General features: G+C 54.1%; 1 protein-coding gene across 2 annotated transcripts; it reads left to right on the top strand.

Annotated features, from left to right (window-relative positions):
* The first annotated feature begins 4,906 nt into the window (after window positions 1-4,906).
* Window positions 4,907-25,682, top strand: FGR (FGR proto-oncogene, Src family tyrosine kinase). Of its 2 annotated transcripts, none has more exons than XM_056122583.1 (13): window positions 4,907-4,966; window positions 12,735-12,797; window positions 14,108-14,337; window positions 15,022-15,124; window positions 16,178-16,276; window positions 21,123-21,226; window positions 21,449-21,598; window positions 22,217-22,372; window positions 22,462-22,641; window positions 22,959-23,035; window positions 23,226-23,379; window positions 24,062-24,193; window positions 24,284-25,682. In XM_056122583.1, the coding sequence occupies exons 3-13, from the start codon at window positions 14,118-14,120 to the stop codon at window positions 24,490-24,492; spliced, it is 1,584 nt and encodes a 527-aa protein (XP_055978558.1). In that variant the 5' UTR covers window positions 4,907-4,966; window positions 12,735-12,797; window positions 14,108-14,117; the 3' UTR covers window positions 24,493-25,682. The 2 variants fall into 2 exon arrangements, with proteins under 2 accessions (XP_055978558.1, XP_055978557.1); XM_056122582.1 differs by lacking the exon at window positions 4,907-4,966 and adding an exon at window positions 11,967-12,052.
* The last annotated feature ends 813 nt before the right edge of the window (window positions 25,683-26,495 follow it).

Here is a 26,495-nt window from a genome sequence, read left to right as displayed (position 1 = left end):
TTGTAGATCAACCACTACAACAATTTGTAAATTTGGGAATTTAATTTGGATTATCAGTCCTGTCCCATTGGTCTGTGAGACTATCTATATTCCAGTATTACAGTTTTGATTCTTATAGCTTTACAGTACAATTCAGGTTGGAAAATGCAATACATCCCATATTCTTTTTTTCCTTCCTTAGTATTGCTTCAGTTATTTGGAAAGTCTTATGGTTCCATACAGATTTTAGTAGCGTTTGTTCCAGGTCTTTGAAAAACATCTTAGAATTTTAATGGATATTGAACTGAATATGTATGATGCTTTGGGAAGGAGACTAGTGTTCTTATAAGAAGCAACACTGGGGCCAGAGAGATAGTACAGGGGTGAAGGCATACCACCAATTCCAAACATAATTTGAATCCCTGGCACTATATAGTCCACCAAAATCTACCAGGATTAACCCCTGAGCACAGAACTAGGTGTAAGTTCTTCTGAGCTCTTCTGTATGTGTGTTCCCCTGCCCCCTGCCTGAAAAAAAAAAGTGACAAAAGAGAATTCATTCTTTCTCTGCCTTAGGAGGATGCTTCCAGAAGTTCATCTGCAAGCCAGGAAGGGAGTCTTCACCAGAACCCAACCCTGCTGTGATCTGGGATGTGTTGCTGCTGGGACAATGAGAAATAACTGTTTATTGTTGAAACCACCTGTCTAGATTTTGTTGTTATGGCTGCCCAAGCAGAGTAATGCATCATTGATGAGTCTTGCCTAAATCGATGATCTTACAATGGGGTTGCAAATGGGGGTTTTCTAGTTCTTTCTAGTATGCTAGCATTTTTTCTCAACAAAGAAAAACTGTTTGCTCAATCAGCTAGAAATGAACAGTAGTTCCTCCTAAAAAGCAGGATAAGTACTTAATTCTCCAAGGGAAGGTTTTGTTTTTACTTTTTAAACGGGAAATTCTAAGATCTGTTGGTAGGCAGAGAGATTAGTTCTGTGATGATGGATGGTGCAGGAGATGGGGCTCCAGGAAGAAGAGGAATGAAATCCCCGGGAGGAGGGAGGATTTAGAGGCCCGGGGAGTTGGAGAACAGAAGAAAGGGTACAAATGGGTTATCTAGCTGGAGCTAAGGCTAGCTAACTGAAAGGTGCCCAGAGTCTCAGAGTGGACCTGGCTGGCATCCTGCTGAGGCAGGGAGCCTGCTGCATGGCAGGTGGCTGCCTGCTCCCTTTCCAGAGAAGGTGTCTGGCTGGGCTCCCGCAGGCCTGGCCTTTCCAGGCGAGTGTGGAGGGAGCAGGGGCAAGGCAGTATTGGGTGCAGCAGAGGCGGGCTGAGACCTGCCACAGATGCCAAATTGGTTGAAAACAGAAGTGAGAACAGGAATGATGGCTGCATGAGAAATGGATGGGGGGCCCTTCAGCTGACCGCCTCCCAGTTCCTCCAGCAGCTGGCCTGGCACGGATTAGTGGTGTGAAAGGCTCAAGGTTTGATTGAATGAATGAATCATAGCAAACACTTCTGTATCACTTGCCAGGCACTAGTCTAAGAGTTTATGAATTTCTCTCCAGACCCCTATAAAGTGGAATTTACTCTTCTCTCCATTTTTTGGGTGCTTTTCTTTGGGTTTAGGGGCCAGCACTCGGGGTCTTCTCCCTGCTCTGTGCTTGGGATCATTCCTGGTCTTGCTCGGGGCCCATGGTATACCCAGAAGTGAACCACACCTCCTGTGTGCAAAGCAAGTGCTCAGCCTGTTCAGTCACCTGTCCAGGCCCCCATTGCTCTCCCCATTTTACAGATGAGGAAACTGAGGCTCAGAAAGGTAAACGAATATGTCCAAGGTCGTGGAATTAGCAAAGACAGAGCTGGGTTGCTGCCAATCTGGGCCGTGAGTCTATGTTTCTGACCAATAGGATACTCTCAGGCAATGAATGGGAGGTACCAAGCTCTGGGCTGAGTAAGGCCAGCTAACTCTTGAGGCCAGAATCCTGAGTTGGGGAAGAGAAAGCCTGATACAAAAGACAATGCACTGAGACAAACACAGTTCTAGATTGTGACAATTTCCACCAAGGAGACAAGCATGAAAGGGTTCCCTCAGAAGGGAGACCTGGGAGGACTTCTCAGAGGAGGCAGTACTTCAGGTCCACGAGAAAAAGGAGCCAGTATGCTGAGGAGCAAGATGGGTATCCTAAGAAGAGGGAATAGTATCTGAGAAGGCCCTGAAGCCCAAACTTAAAAGATTGTAATAATTGAAAAGGATTCTGGTGTGACCAAAGAGAAAGGACCAAGATAGAACTGCAGAGAAGCCAGACCCAGAAACCAGGAGAAGACACCTGGTTTTTAATTTATTACCTTTATTTTTATTTTATGTATTACTATTTTGTTGCTTTGTTTTGAGGACATACCCAGCAGCACTCAGGGCTTACTACTGACTTTGTGCTTAGGGATCACTCCCAGAGGGAGTCGGGGGCCATATGGGGTACTGGAGATCAAACGCAGGTCAACTGTCTGCAAGGTACATGCCTTACTTGCTATATCCCTCTGGCCCTTCATTTAATTTTACTTTAATTATTCTGAGTGAAAAGGGAGGCAAGCTGTTAAGAGGTTTTAAATAAAGAATTTACTTGGTTCATTATATATATACATATATACACATATATATATTCTTTTTGGGTCCCACCCAGCGATGCACAGGGGTTACTCCTGGCTCTTCACTCAGGAATTACTCCTGGCGGTGTTTGGGGGACCATATGGAATGGTGGGAATCGAAACCGGGTCGGCCGCGTGCAAGGCAAATGCCCTACCCGCTGTGCTATCTCTCCAGCCCTCACTTTATATTTTAAAACTCAGAAACAAAGCTGGAGAGATTGTTTGTGAGGCTGAGAATTGCACACAAGAGGCCCAGGTTTATTCCTGGCACCACATAATCCCCCAGCGCCCCCAAGGAGCATCCTGGAGCACAGAACTGGGAGTAGTCCCTGAGCACCAAGCGTGGCTCAAAACCAAAAACCAAAAACAACAAAATAGCAGAAGCAGAGGATGGAACAATAGTACAGCAGGCAGGGTATATGCCTTGCATGCCTTGCATGCAGACAACCTGGGCTGGAACCCCAGCATGCCACAAGAAGTGGTCCTGGAGTGTCACCAGGAGTAACCCCTGAGTACTGCTGGGTGTGACCTAAAAACAAACAAACAAACAAAAATAGCTAACACGGTGTTATATTTTGCTTCTTCTTGGCTTCTAGAATTGACTTATTCTTTAATTCTTAACTTTAATTATTTTTCCCACATTGGCTTTTCAAGTGTCCATCTGTTGATTCTTTTCTCCCCTGTTGATTCCTGTTTCCATAGGCTGCTCTGAGATATATCCTGTGTGGGGACATTAACAACAGCTAGGCACTGTCCTTGGCCTTGAAGAAAATATGTTCCACACCGCCAAGTCCCAGGAACCAGGCAACACCAGGTGAGGGGCTGAATGCTCTGCCAGGAACGAGGCACAATCTGCAAAGGCCTTCTGAGAAGCCAGACCTTGAGGATGGCAGAGCCTGAGAGATTGGAGGCCCTGGGAGCAGCGACCTGTCTCCTTCATTTCTTTCTTCCCAGTGGCTGGCACCTGACAGACCATGATAGATGTTTGTTTGCTTGTTAATTGGAAAAGTGCGCCACGGGCCAATCAGAGAGAGCCTGATGGTGGGGGCCATGGTGCCTCACCAGGGCAAGGCCATCCTCCCAGAGTCCCTGCACTCCATCCCCTCCCACTTTCCTAAGGGGAAAAGGGCATCACACTCTTCTCTGCCACCCCCAAATCAGATTGAGATCAATCTGACACAATGACATGGCGACAAATATAAGCAGGCACCCCACCCTCACACACACACACACACACACACACACACACACACACAGAGTCATTCACAAGCAAAGGCATTTGCCCTCCCTACTTCTGCTTATGGAAATATACAGAGAAATATACATTTACAAGCTGTCTCAGAAGCTGATTCCAAAATTGCAGTCACTGGGACAGTAGGGAGAAGCTCAGTGGTGGAGCATTTGCTTTGACAGGTGTAACACACACAGAGACACACACACACACATAAGACACAGACACACACAGACACAGACACACAGAGACACAGACACACACATGCACGCCCCCACCTGGCTATCCCTAGGAGGGGTGGCTTTTCCTGGGCTTTGATGAGGTCAGATTGGTGGGGCAAGCCAAACCCATGGCTAGAGGGCTCAGGGGGTCAAAAAGGCAGAGGGAGGATGCTAACTCAGCTTTCCGAAAACGCTCACTCCCAGGACTTCAGAGTGTGACCCTGCACTTCCCATTTGGATGGTCCTGCCTGGATGGCCTACATGGAGGGAAGGGTGCCTCCTGATCACTGCTTGGGAGTCCCCAAATAAGACAGAAAACAGGTGGTGTGGGAGGCAGCCCCAGTCCTTCCTTCCCCAGTGGCTAGGTGGTCTGAGAAGCAGTTTCCTAAGGGTAGGGTCTTTGCAGCTCCCCACCATGGGGCCCTGCCCTATTGTTCTGACCCAAAGTGGCAATAGTGCCAGATGACCCTCCCAGTGACCAGAGAAGGTCCTCCTGCCTTCAGGGCACTGCCTGGGCAGAAAGTCACCCCTGTCGGGGGACAGCAAGAAAGCCAGCTGGGATGGGGGGGTTCAGGTGCTGGGAGGAGCTGGGGCGCAGGGAGAGGGTGTGGAGAGTGGCACTCCAGGGGAGGGGGGCGGGAGCGAGCAGGCGGGATCTAAGGGCCCCTCCCCGCTGGGGGCAGTTGGCCTGGGGCCAGGGCGTGACTGCGAGGGATCGCGGATCGGGGAGTTCTAGTCCTCCCCGCGCTGCGCCGCCGCGCTCCTGAGTGCGTGCCGGCGGCTCGCTCCACCCTGGGCAGGGGTGGGGGCGGCTGCACCCCAGGTTTCTGTACCCCCAACCCCACCCCTGACACTCGCGGCGGCTGGGAGCACGGATGCCTCACCTGGGGCCAGGTAGGTAGGTGATGGGCAGGTGCACCCGACCCGGGGACAGCGCTGCCCGGCCCGGGGTGAGGCGGGGGCAACCTGGACTTGGGAACTGGAGTCGGGGTTGAGGTCCCAAGAGCCCCGGCCCGACCACACCTCTGGGAGACCTGGAAGATGCTAGAATTTGGGCGAGTCGGAGAAAGTGGGAGACAGGAACCTGTGGAGCAAGTTTGTTGGGATGGGGCAGGGGGCGGGGGCGGGGCCAAAATGGGGAGCACGACGGGGGGTGGGGGGGGGAAGCGCGGCGGACCTTAGCCTTCGGGTTCGGGAGAAGAGACTCTGGGTGCGGGGTTCGGACGCGGTCGGCGAGACCCGTTTCTGGGGGGCGCAGAGCGCGGGGCGCAGTGGCGGGATCCAGCCCCCACTCCTGAGCGGGCAGCGGGGCGCGCAGGCGGGTCCCGCATCCTGGGGAAGTCCCCGCCCTTCTCGGGCCGGCCTGGGGTCCGCGCGCCCGCGCCCCCAGCCCCCGGGGTCCCGCCCTGCCCGCGCCCCGGCCGGGAATTGCCGCCCGCCCCGACGGAAATCCGGCCTTTGAGCGGCCACCGGGCCTGCGTCCACGGCGACGCGGGCGGCGCGCCCCTTCCCCTCCACCCCGTGAGGGACTGGGGGCACAGTCCGGACCCCGACAGGTGAGGAAGGTCGGGAGCTGAGGCCCCAGCCCCTCACTTTCCCTCACCCATGCGGCCCTCGGAGAGGCAAGGCGAGGAAGGGACCGGTCAGGGCAGCTGGGACCAGTCAGGGGTGAAGCTGTGAGTGACCGGGTTTGTCAGTAGCTTCGGGCTATGGGTAAATGAGTGTGTGTGTGTGTGTGTGTGTGTGTGTGTCTGTCTGTCTGTCTGTCTGTCGGTGTGCCTGTGTCTGTGCTTGTGTCTGTGTGTCTGTATTTCTCTGTGTGTCTGTGTGAGTCTGGGTGTGTGCCTGTCTGTGTGTTTGTGTCTGTGTGCCTGTGTCTCTGTGTGATTCTGTCTGTGTGTCTCTGTGTGTTTGTCTGTGTGTGTGTCCATATCTATGTGTTTCTGTGGGCACCTGTCTGTGTGAGTCTTGTGTGTGTGCCCGTGTGTTTGTGTGTGTTTTCTTAAGCAACCTGGGGCTGATGTGGCAAGAATGGGCCAGACGTTGGGAGACTGAGACAGGGGACCCCTACTAAGGACACCTGGGGGACCCCGGAATTGAAGAAAGAGGAGCCAGGGTCTTTCGTGCACTGACCGGCTGGGTTGGCTTAAGGAAAATCTTCCTGTCTGATCCCTGAGGCCTCCACACGCCAGCCCTGGCAACTGTCCTTTCCCTTTTCCTTCAATAAATACAAGAATAAATCAACTCCTGTTCCCTCTGCTCACCCTAGGACCTCCCATGGCTCCCAAGGGCCCAGAGCCCCTGTTTTAGAGGCTGGTGAGGGATTTTGTTTCTTCTGTGGTGCAGACGGGATCAAACTAAGGACCTGATATAAGTAAGGCATGAGACCTACCACACAGCCTCATCTCTAGCCCCGGTAATTTTGTAACAGATCAGAAAACACCCACAGGAGAAGAAAACAATCCCATTGACCTCTCAGGATCTTGTGGAAGCTAAAGTAAATTGACAGAGATAGGCACCTCCCCCATTCTGCCCCTCCCCCTCCACCCACATGCACACCCCCCCACTCATATCATGCACACCCCCTTCACATGTACACCCCTCCCCCACTCACATGCACATCCCCTCCCCCCACTCACTCACTTGCACACCCTCTCCCCCCACTCACATCATGCACAGCCCCCCTCACATGTACACCCCCCACTCACTCACATACACACCCCTCCCCCCACTCACATGCGCATCCCTTCCCCCCACTCACTCACATGCACACCGGGTTCCCTTCACTCACTTGCCCATACCCATGCAGCACCCCACCAGGACATGGAAATCCCACTAGGGTCAACTTTAGCCCTTGGGTGTTCAGGGTGGGGAGTGATAAGGCTTCAGGGAAAGCTGGGGAGGGGTGGGTGGGCAGAGAGATAGCACAGTCAGTAGGGTGCTTGTCTTGTTGTATGCAGCAAAATCCATATCCCTTATTGTCCCCTGAGCACTGCCAGGAGTGACCCTGCAGTGCAGAGCCAGGAGTAACCCCTGAGGGTAGCAGGGTGTGGCTCAGAAATAAAGAACCCCCTTTAAAAAAGAAAAGAAAGCTGTTGGGGGCAGCTGGGAGATGGCTCAAAGGGCTGGAGCACATAGCAAGACCCCAAGTTCAAACCCCAGCATTGCATGGATCCCCGAGCACCACTGGTGCAACCCTGGTGACCCCAGCCTCCCTGGTAACAGGTGACATGTGCCACTGCCCCGACTCCTAAGGCCATTTGGCGGCATATTGTGGGGAGTGGCACTGGGCCCACTAAGCATTTGTTGGGAGTCCCCAAAAACAAAGGATGGACTGGGTAGTGTGAAGTGGTGGGCTCAGAGAGGAGCCCGGAGGAGTGTGGAGCGGCAGTAGAAGTTTTCTGTCAGAGGCGGGGCTTGATGAGGGATGGGGTGCTGGGGACTGAGACCGGTGCTCTGCCCCGTCATCTTCGGCCTGAGGGAAAGCCCGAAGTCTTGCAGAATGGTGGTTTCCTGCTGCTGTCCGAAGTCCACTTCCCTTTAAGACATCCCCTTCTGCAGGCCCAGCCCTCCCACCTCACCCTGGGAAGTTCTTCCTCTTAACCCTGCCCAGACCTGCCACCCACACCTCCTGAGCCTTTCTCGGGGAAAAGGAAAAGCGAAATCTTCCTTGCAAGTGCTCTTCAGGTCTTGGTGTATTTGCAGCCCAGAAGCAACTCCTTGGCATCGTTGTCAGTGTTTCTGTTTTCTAGGCAAAAATACACTGGTGCTCAGGACTAGGTAGGTGGCTCAAGTGGCAGAGCACACGGCTAGCACGTGTGAGGCCCTGTTCAGTCTCTGGCCCGTGGTCCCCCTACACTGCCGACAATGGCTACTATGAACATAAGAAGAAGCGGCCGCTCAGAGAGATGATCCGACTAACCCAGGACTCAGGCTAGCTGGCAGGTCAAGTAGAACCTGGAGCTCAGCCTTCAGAGCCCACGGGTGCTTGGAAGGATGAGGGGGACAGGAAACCCTGGGTTTCCATCAAAGCCCTGACCTGGCTTCGGCCAGTGTGGACCTTAAGAAGGGATGGGTGGGACCTGGGGCTCCCCCATCCGAGAGCAGGGATGGGTGTGGTGGGCGGCCCGAGGTGTGGCCATAGCAAGAATGATGTGTTCAGTTGGCCCAGGGCTGGGTAGGAAATATGACGTTCACCACCAGGGACAGCCTGACCTCCTCCTCTGGCTTTGGAGAACACAGCCACAGTTTGGGGACACTTTCCTGGACCTGAATGAAAGGGTTCTGGCTTCCAATCTGCTGTCCGGCTCTCCGGACAGTCATTTCCGCTCTACACTGCCGGGGGAGGTGGGAGGATGAGAAATGGTGTCTGGGGCCCATCTGGTTTTTCTGCCTGTGGTTCTCAGCCGTACTTGGTCACTGCACACTGGGCAGAAGCCACAGTTTATCAAGCCTTCCGCCCAAACAGCTCAGAAGGTACAAGTGTGAAAGTGAGGCTCAGCGGGCGTAAGCCAGGATCTCAGGGTTGGACAGTACCACACAGAGGGCTGAGCTGAGAGGATGGAGCCCTGCGGCCAAGGGGCAGACCTCAGCCCTGAGACTTTCCGCTTGATTTTGACCTGGAGGAGAGTCTGTTATCAGTTCCCACCTGCCAGCTGATGGAGAGGTGGTCCTTACAGGCCCAGGTTCCTACACGGACTTTCTCACAATTATTTTGCTTACCACTCACTCTTTTGGGAGGGATGGGGGAAGAGCACTCATGGGGCCAGAGAGATAGTGCAGGGGTGAGGTGTGTGCCTTGCATGAAGCCAACCCAGGTTGGTTTGGATCCCCAGTACATATGGTCGCCTGAGTACTTCCAGGAGTGAGCCTTGAGCAGAGCTGGGAGGAGGCCCTGAGGATGGCCCAGCGCATCCCTCACCCCCGTAAAAAAAAAAAAAAGAAATTTTGATTGTAAGGGTTATGAAAGTCAGTCATTGCCTGAGAGACTATGGGCAAGTCATTTTCCTCTGAGGACTTAATTCAAGATTTAGGGCATGTAGCACAGGTAACTGTTCAATACAAGACATCTGTTATTGTTTCTGTAGAACAACAGCGTTAAAAATGCAGTGCTGGGGCCAGAGTGGTAGTACAGTGGACAGGGCATTTGCTTTGCTTGTGGTTGACCCAGGGTTTGATCTCCAGCACCCTGTATGGTTCCTTGAGCTGTGCCAGGAGAGATCCCTGAGTGCATAGCCAGATGTGCGCCCCCCCCCCCCATGTCCATACCCCTACCCCACCCCCAACCACCCCAAAATGCAGTGCCTTCAAGCCAAGGTAATTATAGCTCCATTTCAGTTTCCCCTTACTTGCCTTGCCATTTGGGGGATGTTGTTTAACATCTCTATGGTTCTGTTTTCTTATTTGTAAATCGGAGGTAAGCCTAAAACCACCTCATAGGGTCTCTAAATGAGATTGTGTGTGGAAATTGCTAGGTGCAGTGTCAGGAAAACTGAATAGGGACTTAATAAATGAGCAGATTTTTGTCCTAATAGTTCTTGCTACCCAGACTTCTAGAAAGTCAAACCACTCCCTGAAGGCATTTGGGATCAGAGCTCGGGAGGCTGAGACAGGCGTCCCGAGGGCCCTTCCAGCCGGTTCCAGCCGACACCACCCAGACGCCTCTCCTTTGCTGTCTTCCTCTTGTCTCTTTGGCGCTGGGTCTGTCTTTTCCTCTGCCTTTCTCTGCCTTTCTCCTTTCCTGTCTCTGTCTCTCTGTTTTGTCTTTTTACTTCCCGTTTCTGCCTCTGTTCTTTCTGGCCATGGTGCGCTGGCGCAGCAAGCTCTGGGGAACTGATTCCGTGAATCTCCTCCCAGCCCGGTGTCAAACAGTCGCTTCCTTCTGTGACTTGAAATGTTCCATGGTGGGAATCTTTACACCGAGGAAATGGCAAGTGCCACCAATCAGGGCTTTTCCTTTGTCCCTTTCCCAGAGTCAGCCCGTGTCCCAGCAAACCACGTGATGCTTCTCTCTGCCTGTCTTTGCTCTTGTCTCTCTATCTCTCCATCTCTGTCTCTGCCTCTTTTTTTTTTTCTCGCTCATCTCTTCCTCTGATTAAAGCCACATGCACGGTGGGCCCCTCGTTGCTGATGCCAGACCCCGTGTCTCACACTCACATCCCACCCCTCCAGCTTCCCTCCCCCTTCCCAGCATCCTGGTGCCAGAGAGTCAGGCTTCGCCCAGGGCTGTAGTTCACATCAGGCCTGGGAACCGCCCACCGCCACCAGCCTGCCAGCTCCTCCTCTGCTGGCACAGCTCTCTGCCTCCTTCCCAGAGGCTGCCCCCCTGCCCCCCAATCCCACACACACACACACACACACACACACATACACACACACACTATTCCCTGTAGACGTATCTGGAAACATTGCAGAAATGAGCCCAGGTGTTACTGGCAGTGGCAGCATTATAAAAACATGGGGTCCAAGGCTTGGCGATGTCTGTGTCCTTTTATACAGGGGAGATTTGCTTGGGTCTGTGATGGGGTGGGGAGGAGAGAGGCTGCTGTGCATATCTCTGTCCCCACGGGGCTCGGAGCATCTGGGCATGCTTGAAGGGATGACTGTCATTACTCGTGTCTGTGACAAGGTATAGAGAGAAACGGCTCAGATTGCGGAACCAAACACCAGGGTACATCATCTCTGACCTCGGGCAAGTTTCTAAACCTCTCTGTGTCTCACATGTATTATTATTATTATTGTTAATCTTTATTACAGGGTCGAAAGATAGCTCAACAGCCAGAGCACATTGCATCCAGAAGCCTGGTTGATCCTGGCACCAAACCGTCCCCCGAGAACAGAGCTGGGAGTCACCCCCAAGCACCACTGGGCGTAGTCTCCAAAGCAAATTCACTAAATAGCTAGCTAACTTACCCCATGGGGTTGAAATGGAACGAAATGATATACGTAAAGTGTTTAGTGCACGTCAGTACTACTATTTCCGTGAGTGCTGTGGAGAACTTGTGTGCCTATCTATGTGTGCATGTGTGCACGGGAGCATGCTTGCCTCTGCACACAGAGGGGGGGGTGCTCTTCTTGAGATGTGTGCTAAGGAGCTCAGCGTCTGTGAGAGGTGCTGTGTGGGGCCTAGCAGTATGTTGGGGGGCTGTGGAGAGCCCTCCAGTCTCAGATGCTGTCTTTGTTGTCATCTTCCCCCTCCCGCCCCTCAGTACCTGAAGCCCCTTCCCTGCTCCCCGCAGCCTCCCCACCCCCTCCCCTGGCCCTAATTTCAGACATGTGGTTTTAGCCCCCGGGGAGAGGTCCTGGGTGCAGCTCTCCGCTTGCCGTGGCTATTTTCAGGCAGGCCTCTCACCACAGCCCGCCTCATGACTTGCCACAGGGGTATCACCTACCCCGCCAACACACATGGGAGCATAGTTACAGTGACCCCTGAGAGGTGCTAGTGGGGCTACAGCAGATTCAGGATCCACACACAGCCATTGGGGATCCAGGAAGACTTCCTGGAAGAGGTGAGTGGGGTTGCATGGGCGGGGGTGGGAGCAGAAAAAAGAGAAGAATCTTCTTTCTAAGGGAACTTGGGGGTTGAGAAAGGCAGCGCAAGGGTCAGAGATGTAGCTCAGCGGTCGAGCACTTGCCCTGTGTGTGTGAGGCCGAGGATTTGGTCCCCAGCACCATAGGTGGAAGGCAGTACAAGGAGTGGTTCCCCAAGAACGCTCGGACCATTGGAGAACTGGGGTTCACTGACCCCACCTGGTAACATTCTGCTCACATCTCAGGAAACCAAGCCCTCTCCCCAGCAGTTCCTCTCTGAATGTTGCAATGACAGAATTTCTGGCTGGGCGTGGGGAAGCCTTGCTCAATGATCCCCTGCCTTGTTGTTCAGAAAAGCTGGGCTCACAGGGAGTCTTACAGGGGGTCTCCCCCAGGTTACCTTCTGACTTGAGCTTTCCCCTGAGGTGGAACTCGGAGCCTGTTCTGGCGGTAGGTGTTGTCAGCTTTGCTGGAAATATACCCCCGGAGCTGCTGCAGGGTGATGGGGGGGGTCTCCTCTCAGGCTGGGAGCAGAGGCTGAGGCTGGTGAAGGGCCCATTAGGAGCCAGTCACTGGCTGCCTGTGAGTGGGCTGAGCACAGCAGGAGAGAAATTCAATTAGGGAGATGGTGTAAGGAGAACGTGAGTGGTCGCTAATGGGAGAGGCAGCTGGAGTACACTTGTGTGTGTGTGTGTGTGTATGTGTGTGTGTATGTGTGTGTGTATGTGTGTGTGTGTGTGCGCGCGCACGCGCGTGCTTGCGCCCGTGCCCACATGTGTGCTGCATGTGTGTGCACGTGCGTGCATATGTGTGTGCGTGTGCACGCATATCTGCGTGCCATCGTGCTGGGACTCAATTTGTGTTGGTGTGGAGTGGTGCTGGCGAGCATGCTCAGTGTTGTGAGTGTGCTGGGGTGTGTTCTTGACTGTTGGGGTGTCGGTGTGTATGCGCGTGAGGGATCTGGTGGAGACAGCTGGTGGGGGACATGTATGTGTTCCAGGGGTGCTGGGAGGAAATCGAAGGCAGAGGGTGTGCTGGACAAAGCGTGGGCGTCTGGCTTCCTGGCGAGGGCAGGAGCCGGGCAGCTGGGCAGCAGGCAGAGCCTCATCTCCATCCTCCTGTCGCCTCTCAGGTCTCAGGCGCCTCCCAAGGACCATGCCACAGCCCCACTGACCCAGGAGTAGGGGCCTGAGGGGTGAGTGGTGAATGTTTCTTTCAGGGTCAGGAAACGAGGGGGGTGGCCTTCCCACAACTCTTCACAGCCCCCTCCTCCTCCAAGGGCCTTGTTGCTAGGTAACAGATGGGGGAGCCAGAATGAGGCAGCTTGAGAGGCCAGAGGCTGGACCCATGACAGGAAATGGCCTTGATCCCCCTCTGCAGGGAATCTCCAGCACTCACTCCCTAGCGCTAATGTGCAGACTCACATCTATTCACTGCACACAGATGCACACGGATGCACAGACACGGATGGATATACACATACACATGTGCATCTCACAGATTCACAGGGACCCATCACACAGACACATCACACAGATACTAACTGATACAGCATACACAGAAACACAGATCCATCATACAGATGCACAGGGATGCAGACACACACAGACCCATCACACAGACGCATCACACATGAATACATTAGGGATACATCACACAGATGTACACAGATACAGGTAGACAGAGACACATCACAGAGATACATACAGACACATCACACACAGATACATCACGCTGATACTAATACATCACACACAGACACACAAACACATCACACGGATACTAACTGATACAATCACAGACAGACACACACGAATACAACACATGGGTACACAGGGATACAGATACACACGGATATACACAGACACATTACATACACATAGAGAGATATATGTGGATATACACAGATACCAGGTACATGCACACAGATGTAGGTACACACAGACACATATGGACAGGCTTATGTGCACCCATATAGGGGTATCATATGATCACGACTCACAAAACCTGCATGTTCAGAGGAGCACAGGGAGACAGGCACACACACACACACACACACACACACACACACACACAGAAACCCACGCTGCAGCACACACCCACACAAACCTGAGCACACACACAGCCTTCACTTGGGGGAGCACACATATTCCCATGCACACACACAGATGTTCACAGAGAGGACTCTGCACGTTCCTCCTCACACACAAGCAAATACTTTGAAACCTGCAAAAGACACACACACGGTCACACCTAGAGTGCCATGGGGCAGCTTAGCGAAGCAACAGATGGAAATATGTGGAGAACCAGAGCACTGTCCTGAGCAGGAAAGAGCCCCGGAAGATAGGACGTCTCTCTCCAGAGGCAGCACAGGGCCCTGCCCGCCCTTTCTCTAGGGCGCGTCCCCCCAACCCCGCAAGGCTGAGGGGCTGTGTGTGAGTGCAGGTGTGCGGAGGGTAGTGCCTCTGCTGGGCTCCCAGTGAGGCACACCCCGTTCTGTAACAGGGCACCCGGAATGGGCTGTGTGTTCTGCAAGAAGTCGGAGACGGAATCCAAGCAGGATGCTGACCTGGAAGGGGACTTCAGGGACTCGGGGGCTGCTGACCGCTATGGTCCCGACCCGACTCAGGCCAAGCCTGTGTCCTCCTTTACCCACACCCACAACCAGAACAGCTTCTCCCCTCAGTCTGCCGGGACCCCCTTCCTCGATGGGGGCAACCTCAGGGGCATCTCAGGTGAGTCCAGCAGGGTGGGGGCAGGTGCTGCCCAGACCCTGTCGAATCAGAGGGAAGGGGGGAGGCTTGGGCTCATCCTTAGGACGTGGGAGAAAGGCCTGTTTCGCATGCGGCTTGAGGGAGTTGATGTGGGCACCCCTCAAATTCCCAGGCTGAGGGGCAGACAGCGCCATTTTTAGGGATGACCCTGATGCCAGGGGCAGGTGGCCAGGAGAACCCCTGGCACCCCCACTCCTAGCTTGGCACTCGGCTGGATGGGGGGAGGAGTGGGTGATCCGGGGACTCCTATGGGAGGAAGGACAAAAGGGGCCGAGCAGTGAAGACTAAGTCTGAATCTGGAGCGATAGCACAGCGGTAGGGCGTTTGCCTTACAAGCGGCCAACATGGCTGACCCGAGTTCGATTCCTCCGCCCCTCTCAGAGAGCCCGGCAAGCTACCGAGAGTATTCGATATGCCAGACACAGTAACAACAAAGTCTCCAATGGAGACGTTACTGGGCCCGCTCGAGCAAATCGACGATCAACGGGAGGGCCTTATTACTACCTGACTGCAAAGGCCCCTGGGAACCAAGATTTCAGCCTGGGGGCGGCCCGGCACCAAGCCAGGACTAGATTCCCCGAGGGCGTGACCACCGTAGCGCCCTCTGTCCCAAGCCCTGCTCAGCTGTGCATCCCGACTTTGCAGGGACTGGAGTGACCCTGTTCATCGCCCTCTATGACTACAATGCCCGGACAGGCGATGACCTCACTTTCACTAAAGGTGAAAAGTTCCACATCCTCAACAACATGTAAGTGACAAGCTGGCAGTCGGGGCTGGTGCAGCCGCAGAGGGGAATCCTAACTGGGCTCTGTTTCCAGACAGTTCCGCCTCACTGGGGGACCCAGACACAGGGCAATAACTACTCCGGGGAACGCTACTCAGTGGAGGGAGCACACAACAAACTGTGGGCCCAGAAAGAGCACCAAACAGGGTTCCCAGGGTAGTGGCAATGAGGGCAGGCTTCCTGGAAGAGGTGATTTCTAAGCTAAGACTATAAAATGAATTGGCATTGAAGGAAAAGATGAGAAGAGGGGAAGAGAAAATGAAAATAAATAACGACACGTCTGGAAACCACCGAGTGGCTCAGCCCAGGTGTGTTCGAAAGCGTGAGGTACAGCACGGGGACTAGAAGCTGGAGGGGTGGGTGGGAACAGACTACAGAGCTTTTTAAGGAATCGAGGAGTCTGGCTTTTACTCAGAAGGAAATGTGCAACCATTAGGGAATTTTGGGGAGGGAAGTGACCTAGTTTGCTGGCCAGTCCTGCTGAGGGGCTCGAGAGAAAGCCGAGGGGCCCCAAGTGCCCAGACACAGGACTTCTGCAGGATGTGACCTGACAGCCTGGGACAGAGCAGATGCAGCCTGGGGTGTGCACAGCTGGGCCACCTCTACCTGGTCCCCCCTGTGATCTGGCTCCGAGGTACCCCAGGGACCGAGTTGTCATGACACTCCCCAACCTCCCTCCTTATTTTTATTTTTTCAAATGAATCACCATGAGACACGCAGTTACCAAGTTATTCATGATTGAGTTTCAGTCGTACACTGTGTAACACCCATCCCTTCACCAGTGTACGTTATTTCCCGCCACCAAACCAATATCCTCGGTTTTCCACCCACTCCCAGCATATGGGTGGAAGACGATTTTCTTCTCTCTCTCTCTCTCTCTCTCTCTCTCTCTTTCTCTCTCTCTCCCTCCTTTCTCTTTCTCCCCCCCTTTCTCTCTCTCTGTCTCTCTCTCTCCCTCTCTTCCCCCTCTCCCTCCTCCTCTTTCTTTTTCCCTTTCCCCACCCCCTTTTTCTGCAGCGAGGGTGACTGGTGGGAGGCCCGATCCCTCAGCTCCGGAGAGACTGGCTTCATTCCCAGCAACTACGTGGCCCCTGTGGACTCCATCCAGGCTGAAGAGTGAGTAGGGGCAGGGGGCGGACAGCCTGATGGATAGGGCGCCGAAATCCCCAATTCCAGGCTACCTCTTGGGCAAGTCACAGCCCCACTCTGAATCTGTCGCTTAGTGAAGTCACAGTATGAATCAGAGCACAGCACACTTCTCTGGCATATCTGTCCTGGGCATTATTCTGTGTATTAAAGGAGAAACAAAGAGTACCCTGTTTTATAAATGAGGTGACTGAGGCACCGAGGAATAAACTATCCTGCCTGACTTCACGGGTAGTAAGTAGGAAGAGCTGGTGTTTGAATCCAGACAGCTGGGCTACATTTGCTAAACAACAAAGGTGTATGGACTTTAAGTGTAAGGGTCATAGAGAGAGTTCAATGGGCTGAGCCTAGGTTTCAATTCTCATCACCTCTTGGGCCCAAGCACCTCTGGGAGTGACCCTCCAAGTACCGAGCCAGGAATAGCCCCTGAGCACTGCTGGGTGTAGCCACCCCCAAACCAAATAATCAAGCGCTAAGTGAGTACCACAGGGACCACTAAAATGGACTCTCTTGGGGCTGGAGCAACAGTGCAGCGGGTAGGGTGTTTGCACGTGGCTGACCAGGGTTGGATCCCCAGCATCCCATATGGTCCCCCGAGCACTGCCAGGAGTATTCCCTGAGTGAGAGCCAAGGAGTAAGCCCTCAGCATCACAGGGCGTGACTCAAAAAGCTAAAATAATAAATAAATAAATAAATAAATAAATAAAATGCACTCTCTTAAGGAGAGGGAAACACCATTCAAAGTATTTTTATGTGAGATATGACCATGGGCCCTCTCTCCCTCAAATCCTGCCACACTGCTGTACGGGGCAGCGTCAGCTTGAGGTGACCGTTTCTGCGTATCCTCAAGCCTCTACATGTGCGAGGAAATGAAGATCCCAGAGACCGCGAGCGGGGGTCACCACATTGGCTGGCTGGTCTGTCAGGGAGCTCAGGGAGTGCGAGGACCTCGGGTGACCCCACGTCTTCTTGAGAAATTGAGTGGGTGATGGTGCCGTGTGCTAAAGCAGGGAACACAGAAGCAGGTCCAAAAATGGGGGCTCAGGGGAAAGGCTTCGAGTCGAGGTTCGTGGAGAGGAACCCTGGGCTGAGCTGGGGTGCAGGAGAGACCGCCTGTCCTCTGAGCAGGCTGTGTTTTCGTGCAGGAGGTGCTCTGTCCAAGGCCAAACTGGGCCTGGAGGATGAGGCGCCTTTTCCTGAAGGACACTGGGGTTCCAGGCTTGTAGCTGTGGCTCTGCAGTGGGCACACCAGGGGGCACTTGGGACTCTTCAGGGCAGAGAAGAGGGTGAGAGAGAGAGGCTGGCTGCGTCGCCAACCTGGGGGCGAGCCATGCACCCAGGCAGGAAAGGAAGCTGGTGGCAGGGCAAGGCTGAACAGACCAGGCCCGGCGAGAGAGAGCCGCCAAGAGCGGGGAGAAGCGGCTTCGGGGAAGAAGGGGGGCGTGCGGCAGAGGCTGTCACTGAATTTGGCAATGGGGTGACCTTGGTGAGAGAGCTCTCCTTGAGAAGTGGAGGTGGAGGGCAGACAGCGGAGCCTGGGAGGGAGGAGGAGGTGAGGAAGTGGGGACCAAGTGTGAAGCGCTTTTTCGAGTGAAGAGAAGGTGAGAGATGGAGCAGAATGTTGATGGCAAGCTAGGCTTGCCACGGCTTCCTCCGGGGAGGAGCGAAACGGGGCAGATGTAGAGGTTGGTGGCATTGGAGAGGCTGCAGATGGAGGCTCTCGGTGCGGGGAGCCGGGTCTTCGAGCAGAGAGGAGGGGAGGGGGCCTGGAGCGCAGGTGGGCGGCATGGAGGTGGGGAGGGGTGGGGAGGATGCAGAGCACGGGCGGTTAGGAGTCCTTGCTGGTGTCCACATTGGGAGCAGGATGTGGAGCCCGAATCAGCTGAGGGTGGTGGCGAAGAACAGGGCTGTGCATGGGGAGACGCTCAGCAGACAGCGCGGCTTCTATTGCAGCTGCACCGCTCAGAACTGCTCGGGACCTCAATTTCCTCATCCGTCTAATGGTACTCCGCTAGGCATCTCAATGTCCCCATCCGTCTAATAATAGTACTTTACCTCACAACAGTGCTCTAAGAATTAAGTGAATACTCAGGTGCATTCAAGCAAAGCCTGACACAAAATAGGTGTTGTTATTATATATTTTGTTTTTGTTTGGGGGCCATATCCAGCTGTGCTCAGGGCCTTTTCCTGGCTCTGCACTCAGGGATCACCCCTGGTGGGGCTTAGGGGACCATCAGGGATGCCAGGGATCGAACCCAGGTCGGCCGCATGCAAGGCAAACACCATATCGCTGTGCTGTTGCTCTTTCCTATATTAATTTTTAAGGAAGTACCTAAAGTCATGGGTGTGGGTGAGGACAGGACTTCGAAAAATTTGAGAATGTGTGCTCTTTCTATAGTCCTTCAATAGTGCCTCCCCCAGTCCTGCCAGCTCTCCTGGGAACTGCTCCTGCCACTGCTTTCCTCCATTTTGTGCCTGGTACTCAGACATTGATTGACCGTCCAAGCTTCTCTGAGATTTCCACCTCCTTTGCTTTGAAGGCTGTGCTTCTCTTACTTCAGCCCCAAAGTATCACAGGCCAATTCAGTGATAATTCTACTATGGCATGTGTGATCACATCATCCATCTCTCCCACTTTAATAATATACTGTGGAGTGATAGCATAGTGGGTAGGGCGTTTGCCTTGCACATGGCCAGCCAGGCCAACCTGAGTTCGATTCCTCCACCCGTCTTGGAGAGCTCGGCAAGCTACTGAGAGTATCTCGCCCGCACAGCAAAGCCTGGCAAGCTCCCCGTGACATATTTGATATGCCACAGTAACAACAAGTCTCAGAATGGAGACGTTACTGGGCCCGCTTGAGCAAATCGATGAACAACGGGAGGACAGTGCTACAGTGCTACACTTTACTGTTGGTTTTAAGGCTATAGTTCAGTCCCAGGAAGAATATTCAAGAGCAGGGATCTGGAGAAGAAGTATAGGTATTGCTTGGCAATACAGCTGAGCCTTGTTCAATCCCTGATGCTGTATATAGTTCCTCAAGAACTGCCAGAAGTCATTCCTGAGCACAGAGCAAGGAAGAGAGAACTGCCTGATATTCCCTCCAAAGAGAGAGAGAGAGAGAGAGAGAGAGAGAGAGAGAGAGAGAGATAGGTGGGGAGAGGAAATAAGGACGAGAGTGAGAGAGAGAAAGAAAGAGAGAGAGAGAACAGGAATCTTGAGACTAAGATTGACTAAACTTATAAACTGAAACAATATCCACATCTAAAAGAGGAAAGTATAAAGCACTGGGGGTTGGACTAGCAGAGAGGGTTGGGCATTTGCCTTGCTCACAGCCGACACAGATTCAGTTCCCGGCATCCCATATGGTCCCCTGAGCACTGCCAGAAGTAATTAATGAGTACAGAGCCAGAGGTAACCCCTGAGCATCATTGGGTGTGGCCCCCAAACCAATAAATAAATAGTGAAGTGGGCCTGGGGATCACTTTTTTTGCAAAACCGTGAGGTTTGTCCCACATGTCCAGACGTGAACCCCGCAGCTCAGCTGTTTGGGGTCTCTGGTGCCACAACAGAGCCTATGGTCCCTGGCATGGCACAGTCAGATGTGTGGGACACTGCAACCAACTGTGTTGCACCGAGTGAGCACTTCAGCCCAAATGTGTGACACCACACCTGAACTGTAGGTGAGCACTTGTGCAAGTCATTGTAGTCACCCCAGCAAGAGTAGCGATAACAAAGGAGAGGGGGGATTTTAAAATAATCATGACTTCTAACAACAAGAGGCTGGAGAGATAGTACAGTGGGTAAGGAGTGTGCCTTGCACTCATCCAACCTGGGTTCAACCCCTGGCACTACATATAGTTCCCTGAACCCCATCAGGAGTGATCCCTGGGCTCAGAGCCAGGAGTTAGCCCTGAACACTGCTGGATGCAGCCCCAACGCCCCCCCCCCCCCCCACACACATACACATAAATAAATTCAAAACAAATAAGAGTGAAGTAGTCAGAGCCAGGCAGGAGCTGTGGGAAGAGGGGAAGAGAGAGACAGAACTGGGGGTGAATCTGGAAGCCAAAGGGGATGGGTGTGGGGAGGGATCTCTGGGGTTGCTGGGGTGGTGGGGAAAGAATTAGACAGGTGGAACCGGAGTGATAGCACAGTGGGTAGCGCGTTTGCCTTGCATGCGGTCAACCCGGGTGCGATTCCCAGCATCCCATATGGTCCGCCAAGCACTGCCAGGAGTAATTCCTGAGGGCATGAGCCAGGAGTAACCCCTGTGCATCACCGGGTGTGACCCAAAAAGCAAAAAAAAAAAAAAAAATTAGACAGGTGTGAAAGATTTCGGGTGAAGGGATGGTGTGGCAGATCACAGGGCTGGAGTGCCTGTCTGGGTTCCATCCCCAGCACTACCCAGCCCCCAAGCACTGTTGGGTGTGGCCCCAACAACCCCTTCCCAAAGACTTGAGTCTGAACTAAGCAGACCCTGTGGGCAAGCCACTGATCCTCACTGAGGCTCGCCTGTGAAATGAGCCCATGGAAGGTGGAGGTGAGGTGGACCGAGGGACTCCAAGAAGGTGCTGGTGACTGGGGGCGGGTCTAGAAATTTTCACTTAAGAACAACCCAGAAAGTGGAAAGGAGCATTGATATGGGCAGCTACTGTGTACCAGGCATCCACGGTCCCCAATCCCCTGCACGATGATTGGCCCAGACCCCTTTCCTCACATGAGGACATTGAATCTTGGCTTCTGGGCTGACTTTTCCCAGGAGGCGGAGATGGGGGGGTTGTCCGGGGTCTAACATTTTCTGGCCCTTCCCGACAGGTGGTACTTTGGAAAGATCGGCAGGAAGGATGCTGAGAGGCAGCTGCTCAGCTCAGGCAACCCCCAGGGGGCCTTTCTCATCCGGGAGAGCGAGACCACCAAAGGTGAGACTGTCAGGGCCCCATGGTTGGGAGGGGTGCTGGGAAGACCACCCATTAGGGTGGAACTTGGCCAGGGCTGAAGGCCTCAGACTCCCCGTGGGCTCAAAGGAAGTAGCTGTGCAGCTGCTTTGTTCTAGCTTTGGGGGCGTCTCCTGGCTCCCCGATGGTTGGGGGGGGGGTCTGTGGGACAGGAGGAAAGCAGGCCTGAGGTGTGCCATCCCACAGGCGCCTACTCGCTGTCTATCCTGGATTGGGACGAGACCAGGGGCGAGCACGTGAAGCATTACAAGATCCGCAAGCTGGACGTGGGAGGCTACTACATCACCACGCGGGCGCAGTTCGACACCGTGCAGGAGCTGGTGCAGCACTACATGGGTGAGGCGGTCTGCAGGGCCCCCACCCCTACTCCCAAGACCCAGCCCGGAAGAGGAGTGGGGCGGGGAGGGTGTCCTGGCCTGGACTAGAACCCAAAGCTCCCAGCCCAGGTCCCCGCTCTGGAGGATTCCCGGGAAAACTGGGATGTGAGGCTGTGTGTGACCAAAGGGTGGCCCCAGCGCATTGAGTTGGTTGCACCTGAGACAGAATAGGCCTGACTTGGAGGAGGGGCTGTGGGGGCAGAGGGAGGGTGGTAGAGATGCCACGTTTTAGTTTAGTTGATCATGCCAAGGATGAGGGCCAGAGAAGTATGTGGACCTGGTGTCTACATCTTTGTCTGGAATCCATACCCCCTACCTGTCTGAATCTCACCCTATCCTCAGAGGTCCACCTGGAACTCACCTCCTAGGATGGCCATGGTCTTTCCAGGGTCCATCTCTTCCTCTAGGACTGACCATCTACTTCCCTGGGCACCAATATGTTCACCTGCCTTCTCTCCTGGACTATAATAACCTCACCTGTGGCCCCTGGTCTTAGGGGGCCCCGGTGGGATGAGGAATGCTGGGGTGTCCTGGCTCATCAGTGACCCCCCACCCCTAACCCGCCCTCTCTCCTCAGAGGTGAATGACGGCCTGTGTCACCTGCTCACGGCCCCCTGCACCACCATGAAGCCACAGATGCTGGGCCTGGCGAAGGACGCCTGGGAAATCAGCCGCGATTCCATTACGCTGGAGCAACGGCTGGGCACCGGCTGCTTCGGGGACGTGTGGCTGGGTATGGGGGCTGGGGAGGGGGTGCAGGGCCGGGAGTCCGGGCGGAGCAGGGGGTGGGGTCCTGACCAGCTGCGGCTGCCCCTCTGACAGGTTTATGGAATGGTACCACGAAGGTGGCCGTGAAGACGCTGAAGCCGGGCACCATGGCTCCGAAGGCCTTCCTGGAAGAGGCGCAGATCATGAAGCTGCTGCGTCATGACAAGCTGGTGCAGCTGTACGCAGTGGTATCCGAGGAGCCCATCTACATCGTGACCGAGTTCATGTGCAACGGTGCGGGTCGAGGGGGAGGGGGTCCCAGGGCTGAGCGCCGCAGGGCGGGGCCAACCGGCAAGGCGGGTTCTGGCTTGGGCCCTGGATCTGGGAGGTGGGAAGGGTCTAAAGGTGTCTGCATGACTTTGGGGGGGGGCGTTAAGAGAGAGGGGGAGAAAGAGGAAAAAAGAGCTAAATCCAATCTAGATGTCGAGGGTTTGCGCAAACTGTGGGAGGGCTTGCGGCACTGGTGGGGCCCTGAGTGGGGCAGGCGGAAGTGAGAAGGCTGAAGGCTGGGGGAGGGTCTTGCTGCTGATTCTCTGGCTTCCTCATTGCAGGTAGCCTGCTGGATTTCCTCAAGGACCAGGGAGGCCAGGCTTTGAGCCTGCCCCACCTGGTGGACATGGCAGCCCAGGTAATCGGGGACTGCAGCTATTTCTTGCAGACCTCTGCCTCCTTCCTAACCCCTTCCCTAACCCCTGGGCCCTCAGAGCCTGGTGCCAGCTGCCCCGTCCGCTGCACCTCTGTGACCTGAACCGCAGTCTCCTCATCTGAAAAGGAGGAGTTGTTCAAAGGCGTTCCCATCTCTCCGCCTCTGGCCCCAGGTAGCAGAGGGCATGGCCTACATGGAACGCATGAACTACATCCACCGAGATCTGAGGGCTGCCAACATCCTGGTGGGCGAGCGGCTGGTGTGCAAGATCGCGGATTTTGGGCTGGCCCGTCTCATTGAGGATGATGAATACAACCCACGACAAGGTGCCCTGACTCACCCCACCTTCCAAGAACCCCCCAATGCACTAGAAGGTGGCTCTGGGACCCCACCAATTAGGAAAACTTTCCCAGTGCCAGATCTTTGGGGATAGGCCCATCCTGATGGTATATAAGAGGCAACTCTGAGGTCAGCTGTCCATTTATTCACTTATTAGCTATATGGTCTTGGGTGAGTCACCTAATCTCTGTGAACTGCCCTATTTTTCATGGGTAAGAGGAAAATACTTTGACCGTTACCAAACACCAGCTATGGGTCAGCCATTGTCCCCATTCTCTAGTGAAACAATAGAATGTAAAGGTGTGAAATCCACACACCAGTCAGGATAGATATCCCAGCCTCTTATAGTCCCCTGAACCTCATCTTTATAGCTGGGATATCTACCTCGTGAAAGGTTACCTGAATAAAAGCAAGTACATCTCTCCAAACAGTGTTTTTGCAAGTGTTACTGTTACTATGGTGAGAAATATTAACAATGTTTGCAAAAAAACCAACACTATACTAGACACATAGAAAGGGCTGGAAAGATACAAGGGCCTGTCTTACCCCAGAGACCTCTGTGCTCAGGATTCCCAATGCTAATGCCCCCAATGTCTTCATCCGGTTATTCTCTGAGAAATCCCCCTCCGCCCCCACCGCTGAAGTTTCCTTCTTTCTCCCTCTCTCCAGGTGCCAAGTTCCCCATTAAGTGGACGGCCCCAGAGGCTGCCCTCTTCGGCAGATTTACCATCAAGTCGGATGTGTGGTCCTTTGGGATTCTGCTCACTGAGCTCATCAGCAAGGGCCGAGTCCCTTACCCAGGTTTGCCGGATGATGAAGAGGTGGTGGCGGGGGTCTGGGTCTCTGGCATCAAGACTGGTTCCCCCCGACTGACAGAGCCCCATCTTGCAGGCATGAATAACCGCGAAGTGCTGGAACAGGTAGAGCACGGCTACCATATGCCGTGTCCCCCCGGCTGCCCGGAATCCCTCTACGAGGTCATGGAGCAGACGTGGCGTCTGGACCCTGAGGAGAGGCCAACCTTTGACTACCTGCAGTCCTTCCTGGAGGACTACTTCACCTCCACAGAACCCCAGTACCAGCCTGGGGACCAGACATAGCTTGTCTGGCACCAACCACCTCTCTAGGGCCTCCCTGGAGCCCTCTCCATTCTCCAGGCTCTGATCCCAGGTCCTCAGGCTTAGAACCCTATAGCATCTTGGCTAGAATGAATCAAAGGCAACCCACTCTTTTTTTTTTTTGGGGGGGGCATTTTCCACAGTGCTCAGGGGTACTCCTGGCTCTGTACTCAGGGGTTGCTCCTGATAGTTGTCAAAGGACCAAGCAGCCCCGGGATCAAACCCAGGTCTCACCCCTGCAAAGCCTGCACTCTGGCACATAAGACTGTTTCTCCCTCCCAACCCACTCACTTTAAAGATGAAGCAAACCAAGATCCAGAGACCATCTCTTCTCTATTCCAACCCCAAACACTGTCTCTCTCCCTCCTACTTAAGCCTCTATATGCTTCCTGCCTTCCTGCCCCATCCTCTTGCCTTCCTTCTCCATGGCTCTCTCTCCTTACCCCAAAACAGAGAGAGAAAGAGAGAGAGAAAGAGAGAGAGAGAGAGAGAGAGAGAGAGAGAGAGAGAGAGAGAGAGATGCTCAAATTTTTTTCACTTATTTATAAAATAAAAAGGTAAAGGCCCTCCCATTGATCGTCGATTTGCTCGAGCGGGCCCAGTAACGTCTCCATTGGAGACTTTGTTGTTACTGTGTCTGGCATATCGAATACTCTCGGTAGCTTGCCGGGCTCTCCGAGAGGGGCGGAGGAATCGAACTCGGGTCGGCCATGTTGGCTGCTTGTAAGGCGAACGCGCTACCGCTGTGCTATCACTCCAATATCTCTTTGGGGGCTGGAATGATAGTACAGTGGGTAGGGTGCTTTGCCTGTACACAACCGACCCTGGTTCGATCCCCGGCACCACATAGGATCCCCCAAACCCTCCAGGAGAGATCCCTGAGCGCAGATCCAGGAGTAAACCCTGAGTACTGCCAAGTGTGGGCCTCAAACACATGCTGTCTCTTCTCCTTCACTGTCTCCAATACCTTCTTTCCTACCCCATCATCCTCCCTGTCCAGACCCTCCTGGAGTTCCCCTCCAGCCCAACACTCCCGTGTCTGCCGTTCCAGCCAGGGTACTCTGTTGCTTTCTTGCTGTGTGTGGGCAGGTGAGGGTCCAAGATTTGGGGGTACCTTGCTGAGGGCTCACCACCTCTCTGAGTCATGTGTGGTTATTGAGTTTGTAAATAAGAAAAATGACAGTATGACTCTTGTGCCATAAAGTTCCCTCCCTTGGGGGCAAAGGGTGGGCATTGGAACTGCTTTTGGCTTTTGGGAGCAGGAGGGGGGATGGAAGTCCCGAGGGGCCTCCTTAGCACCGGGCACACAGTGTGCTTCAAGACAACCCAGAGTCCTGGTTTTCATCCCCACATGGCTTTAGGACTTGTCGTGAGAGGGCCCCGGAAAGCAGCCCCTAGATCAGGATGCCCAGGTCTCATTCTGTGGCTTTCAGTCATGTTTTGAGGCCCGCTGCCCCTTCTCTGCATGTCAACAGTTCCACCCCTCAGCACATGTACCAGCATCACCCAAAGCCTCCGCCCAGGGAAGAAGACCCCACAGACCCTGAGTAGCACCCCCAAAGAGGCAAAGGGAGGGGAAGAAGAGGCCTGAGAATTAGCTTGACCCAGTAGATATCACTCAGGGCAGAGACAACCTGCATGAGTCTTGGGCAGAAGTTTGAGGCAGTTTCTTTGGGCCTGCCTTTTCCTGGCAGTGGGAGGTGGGGAGGAAGGCAGGGCCGGGGGTCAGATCCACGCCCTCACACATTCACAAATGTCTACCTCAGAGGCAGTTTCCTGTGTGGTCACACCTGGAGACGCATATGGGTGTATGGTGGGCAGGGGGTGGGGGGGGCTTGACAATAGCTTCCCTTCTCCTGCCCACCCCCACACAGCTCAGCAGTGGACATGCTTCCTTGGGTAAATCAGAGGAACCTGGAATTAGAACCTCTCCCTCCGGAAGATCCAGGCCCCTGACTGACCACAGGGCCCAGAGCCAGGAATGG

This window comes from Sorex fumeus, unplaced genomic scaffold (genome assembly GCF_029834395.1).
Source record: "Sorex fumeus unplaced genomic scaffold, SorFum_2.1 ptg000047l, whole genome shotgun sequence".
Lineage (NCBI taxonomy): Eukaryota > Metazoa > Chordata > Mammalia > Eulipotyphla > Soricidae > Sorex > Sorex fumeus.
This window is presented reverse-complemented; position numbering and strand designations above follow the sequence as displayed.

Coding starts and splice junctions, on each gene's coding strand:
- FGR (XM_056122583.1), top strand. CDS start 14,118: ATGGGCTGTGTGTTCTGCAAGAAGTCGGAGACGGAATCCAAGCAGGAT. Junction 14,338..15,021: donor CAACCTCAGGGGCATCTCAG/GTGAGTCCAGCA, acceptor CCGACTTTGCAG/GGACTGGAGTGACCCTGTTC. Junction 15,125..16,177: donor TTCCACATCCTCAACAACAT/GTAAGTGACAAG, acceptor CTTTTTCTGCAG/CGAGGGTGACTGGTGGGAGG.